Raw genomic sequence first — 10,805 nt, 5'->3', positions numbered from 1 at the left:
ACAAGTAAATTGAAAATGAAAACGACGTTCTTTTTTAATTTGTAAAGACACGTGTTCCAAATTCCGAAAGTACATATGAAATCCCGAAAAATAGCATTCAGTTTAGTTTAGTAAATAGTTTCTGCTAGCGTAGACCTCTAGCTTAGAGTTAATTAAATAAAAATCATAATATTAGCTCAACTTTCATAATTCAATGTAAGGGTATAACATTGCGTTGGTAAAGTGTGGACATTATCTATTTACTAGATTATGTCTTCCATTGTTTTTTTGAAATCAGTTTAAAAAACTCACCTTCACTGTCACTGTCTGTTTCTGCCAGTTAACCACTATTAACTAGCAGAAAAAATTCAGCTATTAGTATCAGGTGGATTGCAGACTTAGCGAATGCTCCCCCATTGATCGAATCGGATCCTGGTAGTGCTTTTTTGCTATTTAACAATGGAGGTTTTTATCTCTTAGACAGGTTTGTTTTTAAATAGCACCAATTTAAGGACTGAAACATTGTTCAGTAACCTATTAATTTTGTTCTCTAAAAATTATTATTTTAAACCACTCCATTATTATAACCACTACTCTTCGCCATTAAAAGTATCGCATTTTTTATTGATTTAAAGGTGGTGACCCTAGCTCCACTGTTCAAATTTGATAATTTTTAAAAAATTAAAACGAAAAGGTTTTAGCACCCATAAAATATTGATTTAAAACATCAAGCTACAAAAATTAAAACTTATTATTCACAAAAGTTCTTCATAGCCCTTGCACACGAGTTTAATTGTTTCGCTATAACTAATACAAGGAAACTAGTTTGAACACTTTTCACATGCAACCCATTTGCTGCTTGTAGTTTCGTAGGTTTTCACAGGAATAACAAAGACGATAGGGATTACAGCTCGCAGCAGACATTTGTAGACATCGTTTTAAAAGCTTTTTTTTTTTTTTTAATCTTTGTTCTTTAGTAATAATAGCATCTTTTTTTCCTCGTATTTTGCCGTACATATAGCATTTTCAAGTTTTGTAAATTAAAGGTGTAATATTTACAAGTTTCGTGAGTCAAAATTCTAGTCTAGTTTTTTTTTTCTCGAATTTTTTCAGCTGCTTTTTTATCTAGTTTTCTTTTTTTAACAGCTTGCGTAGCTTCGTCCCGAGCTATAACATGTTATTCTTTTAATTATTGTTCCTTTTTTTTTTACCGGTAAAAGGTTTCAATCTATCTCTGAGCACAGTGAACACTGATTTATTAATGCCAAAAGATGTTTGTTTAACGGCATTATTGATACTATCCAGTTCTTTGAGCAATATTTTTTTTGTTGAAAGTCTATTCATAGAGTTTTTTTTTGAAAGTAATCCAATAGTATTATTCAGTGAAGTTTGTGAATCGGCTGACTTTCCAGAAAAGCAATTGTCAATTTTTTCATTTGTTGCATCTTGAGAAATTTCTTCGATTACAGTTTTATTTGGAGTTATTTTTGAACAGTTGAGTGGAAATATATTAGTATTTTTGAAACTACAACATGTGTTTTCCGCTACAAAGCCTTTATTTGCAATTAGGTCTTTTAACATAACAAGAAACCAGGGGCGGGTTTTGTCACTCGCCCCTGGTTTCTTGTTATTTTATTTTCAACAATACAATTTTTTTCTCAATCAGAAAAAAAATGTGTTGTTCGATTGAGATAATTTTTTAACTTAAAATTGTTGTGAGACTCATATCTATCTAAAAATTTATATCCTTTTATCGTCCTTGCTATCTTTATATACTTTAATACACAAAACTTATAAGTACTATGTTAACGGTTAAGTAAATAAATAATAAAACAAAATTTGCTGGTAGAATAATAAACATCAAAAGCTCCACCTTGAACCCAAGCTTTCATTGAGTTTGAATCTTTGTAAATAACTTTATGTAGTAGGAAATTTCAAAAAGCATCTCAACAAGTTAAAATCATTTGTTTTTCATTTGTTAGGGCGAGTTATTTTGGATTTTTTAATCTTTTTTCGACAAACAATGTTGACTTTACCTTGATTAAATCCACTTTCATCACAGCTAAACACATGAAACGGCTTTTCATTTAAGTTATTCTCTCAATAAACAGCGTCAATTTGGGTGAAAAATGGTTCATCAATAAATGCCGGTTGCAAAAACAGCGCTCTTACAGCTTGCTTGCTAGTAGCCTTTCTAGCATAAAAGCTTTCACAAATGTTTTTCGCATATTTCTTCATGAAACCGTAGTACCACTTTTGAGTTGGTTTACCGGCTTTGAATAAATAAATTTGTTTAGATTCTTGCAAATTTACAAACAAAATGACTAAAATCATTGATATCATCAATGATAGTCATTGTCAAAATATCATTTCTTTTTTAATTAAGGCAATGACGTCACTCATAAACTGTACAAGTTGAACAATATACCTTAATACATTCATCGTAAAAAATTCATCGTAATATTATAATTATCGTAACATTATAATTCAACGGTTTACCTTTACACTTGAAATGACTTTTTATTTAAATTAACCTCTCCGTTACTTGGGTAAATGGTAAGTACTGCTTTTAAAACATCTTACGAAGTATCGCTAATTATTTTTATCTGATAAGTAATCGCCGTCAAACTTTACATCGAACAACATGCAATTTAACTTGCTTTTTTTTTGTTAAGTCAGTTTTAATTGTTGATTTCAAACGTGTTTTACTTGCAATTAAAAAGTTTCATAGTATTAGCATCTTTTTATTTCTCTCATTAACAATTTTTTTAATATTCTCATTAACATTGTCTTCCAATTTATTATTATCCATTATTATTATTATTATTATTAATATCCAAAATATTATTATCCAAATTATTATTCAGTTTTCTTTTTGAAAATCCCACAAAAATAAACGAGGTAACAATAAGAGAACGAAAGCTGCTCGGTATTAGGGTCTGTTGAAGAAACGGTTTATTATTGTTGATGTCGGCTCCGTAAACTTTACGTATTATTTTTTTATTACGATCAAAGTCCAAATGTCTACTATCATCGTTTTGTTTCTTCTCATTCTCTAATGTTATATAATATAAAAGTTGAAATGATACAGCTTTTAAAGAAAGAACTATGTGCTGGTAAGTTTAAAAGTATATCGTTTAAAATAAGGCCTGAGATGGCCTAAATGTGTTAGTTCCATTAGGTTGTTTTTTTAGGTGGATAGGGAGTTGTCAGCTCTATTCCTTTTACTCTTTTTCTTTTGTTTACTTATTTATCTTTTTATTTTTGTTTGTTTTTCTAGCTTGTTACTTTTTTCGGTTTGCTTTTAGGTGTCAGTCCTTTGATTAGTTTTTAACTATTTGAGTGTCTCTTGATCTTTAATCTATTTTATTGTCAATTTACGACTATGGTTAAAGAAATATATGAATAAAAATATGAATGAAGCATTTATTTAATATAAAATTTAATAGAAATAAAGAAAAAAATTTTTTTACTGTTTTTTTTTTTAAGTTTTACTTAACTTTGCATACCACTTAAATTAGGAAACATGAAAAATATTTATATTTTTCCATATTTTAGATTGGTTTAAACTATGCAACTTCACAACCCTAATTTTTTGTTTGTTTAATTATGTTTTTGAATCAAGTTTGGGACTCATTTTTATAGGGCCTCAAGCAACCTCATAAAATAAATTGAGTAATTATTTTTAGAGGCTTGACTTTTTAAATCCAGCATTATTTATGTATGTATGTATGTATGTATGTATGTATGTATGTATGTATGTATGTATGTATGTACAGGCCTTGTTTTAAAGTGTTACTTACGTCTTAAGTGATTTTTATGTACGCAGTAAGCGATTTTGGTTAAGCTACTTGTTATCATTTTTTAACTTTTAAATTAGCGGTAAGATAAAAGAAGTAATTAATTTTTAAAAAAACCACATTAACTTTTGAATAACGATATGTAAAAATATTTGTTACAAAAGTTTAAAAGAAGTTAAAAATAGTTGTTAAAACTTTTTATCACAATGGTATTTCTTATTTTTTTATAATGATTATATTCAACATAATTTTATGCTAAACTTTTAATCTAAATAATTAGCAACATGAAAAAAGTTCGTCAATCTTGTTTTCAGATGTTTTTAATAAAAATTAAGTAAAAAACTCTATAAAAATCTATATTACAAAAAACATTTATATTCTGTAATCTCTGATAACAAAAATATTAAGACATTTTTTCGAGATATTAAAAAAAATGTGCCAATATATGAACAACTTATTTTTATTGTACTAAAAATTACTTCTTCATTACTTATTACTCTTTGCTTTTCTTATTAGTTAAAGGTATATGGATACCTTTAACTTTAAGATATATAGGGGGAGGGGGGCCAGCACAGAAAAAAAAAATTACCTGTTACTCGCAATTTTTGATTAAAGATAATTTGTTAAATTTCTTCTGCATGCGATTCAATAAATTTTTTTTCATAAATCGCGGCCGTGGCGCAGTGGTTAGAGCGCTTGCTTTATAAGCAGGAGATCCAGGTTCGAAACGAGCTCTAGACAAATTTTCGCGTCACGGTAAGGAAGGAGGCGTGAACTTCCTGGTTAAATGCACTTCCGCTGTGCTCTGTGACAAGACCGTTAGGACTTCTTGGGGCACCTAAAATAAAATTTGAAAAAAAAAAAAAAATCAAGTTATATTTTAAAATTAAAGAAATCACGAGTAGACTATAACATCCGCTGATGACACTTATATTACGCTAATTATATTTATATAACAGAGGTTTCATTATGCATGCGCACATTACAGACTCTGTTAAACTAATGTTAAGGCACGTTTTAGTTTAATGACAGTTTTTATTATTTACTCATGTCTTATATATTTTTCTATATAAAATAAGATAAACTAGTATATAAAAACCTAGTATATTTCTATTCTCTCCAAATTGTCTAAAGTTCAAATATGGATTGTATTTTGAAGGACAAAAGAGTTACTTTGAAAACTTATAAATCCTGGAACTTTGCCAATGCTTTTCGAATTGAAACTATCACATAAAAAGACTTATTTTATTAAAATCATATGTAATTTGTGTGATCTTCATAATAAAATTTTATCCAAAACCAATGCCGTAAACAGTGCCGTAAGGGCAGCTGCCTTACAGTTTATAAATGGCAGAAGTCATGTTAAAATATTTTAACATGTTAGTATATTTTATTCAAGGTGGTATATAAATAAAAATAAATATTGTTCAATAAATAAAATTTTTTCTTAACAAAGATTACCTCATATATATTCTCCTTTTTTTTAATTTTATTACTCTAAATTAAATTACTTGCTAACAAACAAAAAAAAAAGTTTTGTAATTATATATGAAAATAAATAAAAAATACTTTTGAGATTTGTAAGTTAAGGAACTTAATATTTAATGAACAAACTTTTACAAATGTTTATTATAAACAGATACAATTCAAATTATTAAATATACTTATATTGTTTTAGTTGAGTATTTTTTTAAGTTTGCACGGTTAAAATATTGCGTAGAAGTATTTAAAAAGTTTTTTGTTTTAAGACTCATTAACAAAAGAGTTTGCATAATTATAACTTTTATATTTAATTTAATTTTTTTTTTTTGATATTAACAAAATTAAAAATTGATTTGTTAAAAATGATGCTTCTCTATTGCTCTGTGTTTCTTTGCGATTTGTTTAAATGTAAAACATTTTTACGACAACGTAAAACATTAATGCATTAAATTCCTGGTAAACGCATTCTAACTATGTATCAAAAATATGCTCAAAACAGAAATTAAACATTTTTTATATTTTAATATAACGCAAGTGAAAATGCTAAGCAACGTAAATTTTAAAAATACTTAAAAATCTAAATTATTCTTTGTTAGTCAGAACAAAATTGCTGTTTAAATAATTAACAAGGGTTTTACTTATCAATATGTTAATATTTTTTGTTTACTCCTAAAAATTTTTAAAATAAAAAATCATTATTTTTTTATTTTTTTTTTAAATTAATGATTTTTTAATTTTAAAATTTGTTTATGTTTTTTACTAAATAATATTGAATTAAAATTAATATTAGAATAACAATTGAAAACACAACAAACTTTTCATAATATATTTATATTTACTTTTCATAATATATTTATATTTAATTTTCATAATATATTTATAGTTAATTGTTAAATTGAACTAGTTTGTGGTTATTTATTTATTGCGGTAGTTTAATGTCTTTAAAAAAAAAAAAATTACAATTAATTAATAAATGCTATATTTGGCGTCATAAAAATATAATTTTATGACGTCAAATATTGCATTAAGCTAAAGCAGTAAGCATTTTTTATTTAAAACAAGACCTGTATGTATGTATGAAAGTATGTAAGTTCTAATAAATATATGTATTTATATATATTTATATCAAGCCTTCCCGAGAAGTGCGTATGGTCGCAGGCCTTGTACATCCACGCTTAAAGTAATTTTTTCAGACAACTTGACCGTTTTTATATAGTAAGCGTTTTAATAATTTGCGGCAAAACAAAGCTTTAAGAAACTAGAGAATAAAACAGCAATAATCAAAGAAAAAAACGAAAGACTATACGAAATAAAAAGTCGAAATAAAGTAAGCTAAAAACAATTTAATAATAAAAAAAGAAAATTGTTGTCATAAAAACAAAATACCTAAATATTTTACTCTTTGTTATTTTATTTTTTAAGCCTTTGTTATTTTCCACTACTTAAATTGATGCAAGTTATGGAAAATAGTAAATAATAGTATAACAAAAAAAAAAAATTTCAATAAACAATTTTTTTCATTCAGTATATAAAGGAAATACTTTATAAATTGCGTTAGAAACACAGACAATTTTTAAATTTGTTTTCAAATGTCTTTGCTAAACTTTACTGTTTTTATCAATGGACAGGAGAACAAGAAAACTAATTGCTATTTATTTGTAAAAAAAAATTACTTTTTTTAAACAAGTTTTTCATGTAAAAAAATGAAACGATGCTGCAAAATATTGTGGGCTAGTGCATTGTTAAATTACTGAACTTTTTTAATGAAATTTTTAGGAGCCTATTTTAAAACTTTTGTTTAAGTTTTTAAAATACATTTTTTTAAACCAAGCAATTTGTTATTTTTCTAGTAATTAAATCTCTAGTAATTTGTATTAACATTTGAAAAATGGCAATATAAAAGATACAATTTCAGACATGCATCAAATGCAGTAAATACATTTATTAAAGAAAATGTTATTCTCTTATTTAACTTGTTCCATCATTAACAAAATTTATTAATCAAATAATATTTTTTACAAATAAATAATTTATTTTCTTGATTTCCTATTATATAAGTATTAAGAAAAAACGTCAAATATAGCAAAAACTTTTTAAAAGCAAAAAGGCGTAAAAAAAAATAAACGAATAAACGTAAGAAAAAAAATTAACAAAATTTCTTATAGTTTTAGCATACATAGGAAATTAGTTTCTTAATTGTATGGACTGATAAAAATCACGAATAAATTCATATCAAAACTTTCAATTGTTGTTATTGTTATAAAGGATAATGTTTTTTTTGAACAATGAATTAAAAAAAAAAGAATGCAAAAGTTGTATAAAAATTTTATTAAAAAAAATATTTAAATTTTTTAATTATTAGATTTTCTAGTTTATTTAATTAAACTTGTAAATAATTCATTACAATTTTGTTTCCTTTTTTAAGAATTGTTTTATTTTTTTAGTGGTAGATAAGTTTAGCTTTTTGTCTTGAATTATTGAACTGCTTTATAAGTTAAAAGATGGTCAGTTTGTCTAACTAAAAATACTTTAAATGTGAATATAAATAAATACAAACCTAAAAGTGTTTGAGGTTGGCAAAAAATTGCCAAGCTCATTTCTATGTTTTATGGTAAGTCCTTTGTATCAAATTTTTTTACCAATCTGATGCCATCCTCTAAAAGATTAAGGTTGGCAAATTATTGCCAACCTATTTTTCCTAATTCTGAGGGTTGTATATATATATATATATATATATATATATATATATATATATATATATATATATATATATATATATATATATATATATATATATATATATATATATATATATATATATATATATATATATATATATATATATATATATATATATATATATATATATATATATATACACATATATATATATATTTATATATATACGTACATATATATATATATATATATATATATATATATATATATATATATATATATATACATATATATATACATATATATATATATACATATATATATACATATATATATACATATATATATATATATATATATATATATATATATATATATATACATATATATATATATACATATATATATATATATATATATACATATATATATATATATATCTCCCTCAGATAGCTATTTTAGTATAATGTCATTAATGAATTGAATATATGTATATTTAAAGATATAATTTTTAATTTATTTTATCAGGCTGTTCCAGTTATTTGAGATATTTTTCAAGACATGTCTCTACAGAAAGAAAAATTACCACTCATTATACTATTGTATCTCGTGACTCAGATCCAAGATGGAAAGGTAAATCAGCATTGTGTTATCTATATATACCCAGTAATTCGACTGTCTTACCAAATAGCCATTTTGTTGCAGTACCAGGCACCGGGTATCTTAAAAGAAATTTTTGCTAAAAGTTAACCTTAAGTACTGTAACTGTTTGTTTAATTAGTACTTTAAATTGTGTCAAAATATTGTTTGTTATATTGATCCAAGATGGAAAAGTAAATTAGCATTGTGTTATCTATATATTATTTTTAAAATTTTTACAATCAGTTTTTTATTACATATATATAATATCGTTAACAGGATTGCTTTTAGTTTAAACTTCAATAAACTTCTTAATATAAGTCTAAGAGTGTTATGGAGTTGATAACTACAAAGCCCTGTATTTATTCAATATAGATGTGTCTCACTTAAAATATTTTTTTTAAAATATATTTGAAAAACAATTAGAATATATTGCAAAAATGACACTGATTTATACAGTTATTTTAATAGCTTCTTTTATTTGTGTGAGAGAATTTTTTCACGAGAGAATTTTTCGAAGTTGATAGAGTTAATTTTGATTTTAAAGCTCTTGATGTTTTTGTCATTAACGATGTCAGACGGCAAGTTATTCCAAGCATTAACAAACTTGAGGGAGAAAGAATATTTACGAACATCGAGTTTACATATTAGTTTTTGTAATTTTAATTTGTGACCTTGAGTGTAAACAGTCGTGGACAGGAAAGACGTATGATTGCACTCTATTCCTATTCTATACCACCCATTTATTTAATTTTTGCGACAACTTAACCATGACTTTTTAGATTTTTGAAAACATTTTCAAAATGTGCTAAGTAGAGTATAAGGTAATAAAGCAAGAAATTGCTTTTAAAGATTGTATACTATAAAAGGCATTTATTTTAATTATTGTTAAAAATTGTATTTTTTACGATGAATGTAAATGTTTTTAAAACAATTTGTACAATTAATTTTATAAATAACAACAAAAATGATTGTTTTAATAAACTTTTTGAGGAATTAATAAATTTAATAGTAGAAAACAAAACAATTTTTTTTTTTTTTTTTATATATATATATATATATATAATGCTATGTAAACTTTCTAATAAATATTGTTTACACTAAGCTAAATGCTTTTAAATAAAGTTTTAAAACACCGTTAAATAAATTATCATAGAATATTAAAATAATTTTTGTTTATTTCAAAAGTTTTTTTTTTTAAGGATAAATATAATTTTTTTTTAACAATTTGTATTTTTAATTTTTTAAGCAATGTGACAACAAATGCGTTTTAATAAACTTTTTAAAAAATTACTTTTTGATCATTTAAATAAAGTTAGTTTTTTATTAAATGATAATTAGATGTTTTTTAGTTGATAATTAGATGTTAGTTTTTTTTTTTTTAAAAGAATTCCCCTTATATAAAAACATTAGAGAAGATAAAAGTTTTAAAGTTCGTTATGTTTATAACTGTATTAGGAGAATTTAAAAAGAATCTTTTAATTTTTTGTAATGTTTTATATAGTTATTTATATTGTTACTTTTTTATTTGTTTAGGTATTCTTTTTACATAAATAAATAAAAGATAATCTTATAAATATTTTAACTTAGATATTAAAGATAAAAGAAAAAAAGATTTATTTGCTATTCTCCTAATATAAAAAAAATCAGTTAGAAACTTGTCAAACCAATGTAATGAGTTATTCAACCTTAACGTAATTACAAAACATTATAAAAAATAAATTTCTATTAGAGTTTTAGTTTTTCAGATTTATATTAGTTTTAAGAGATTTTTTTAAGAGCTTTAGGTTTTAATTTTTATTTTTAATTTCTGTTTTTTTAAGATTTCTTTCTTTTTTATATAGTTTTGCGTGTTTAAAATTTTTTTCCTTTGTTGATTTTATTCAGTGCGTTTTTAATTATCTAAAGAGCCGTGGCCAAGCTTTTAATAAAAAATAACTACATGCGTGGTCAAGATTGGAGTGTGATCGCATGCCTTTCCTGTCCATGACTGAGTGTAAATATAGCTGTTCATCAAAAAGAAACTTAATATGTTTAGGCAAACTTAATTAGCACAAATTAACGAGCGTTATTTTATAAAAACAATTCAGCGCTAGAGATCTCACAAGCTTTATTACAACTTTTTAATATGGACCCTGCCAGGTACCCAAACTCTGTATTTTCTGCCGGGTACCCATAATCGGGGACTCGGCATAAACTGGTTCCTGCACATCTCTAATATATATA

General features: G+C 24.4%; 1 protein-coding gene across 2 annotated transcripts in view; it reads left to right on the top strand.

The window, feature by feature from the left end:
* Positions 1-2,914: 2,914 nt before the first annotated feature.
* Positions 2,915-10,805, top strand: part of LOC100206732 (electron transfer flavoprotein-ubiquinone oxidoreductase, mitochondrial) — a 50,154-nt gene continuing 42,263 nt past the window's right edge. The window contains exons 1-2 of one of the 2 annotated variants that reach the window (XM_065814080.1): positions 2,915-3,095; positions 8,469-8,573. In XM_065814080.1, coding sequence (XP_065670152.1) covers positions 3,038-3,095; positions 8,469-8,573 — 163 coding nt within the window. In that variant the 5' untranslated portion in view covers positions 2,915-3,037. Of the gene's footprint in view, positions 3,096-7,703; positions 7,873-8,468; positions 8,574-10,805 lie in introns of those variants that run through there. The other variant, XM_065814081.1, reaches the window with a different exon arrangement.

Source organism: Hydra vulgaris, chromosome 12 (assembly GCF_038396675.1).
Source record: "Hydra vulgaris chromosome 12, alternate assembly HydraT2T_AEP".
Classification (NCBI taxonomy): Eukaryota; Metazoa; Cnidaria; class Hydrozoa; order Anthoathecata; family Hydridae; genus Hydra; species Hydra vulgaris.
Note: the sequence above shows the minus strand (reverse complement) of the source record. Positions and strands in the feature narration are given on the sequence as shown.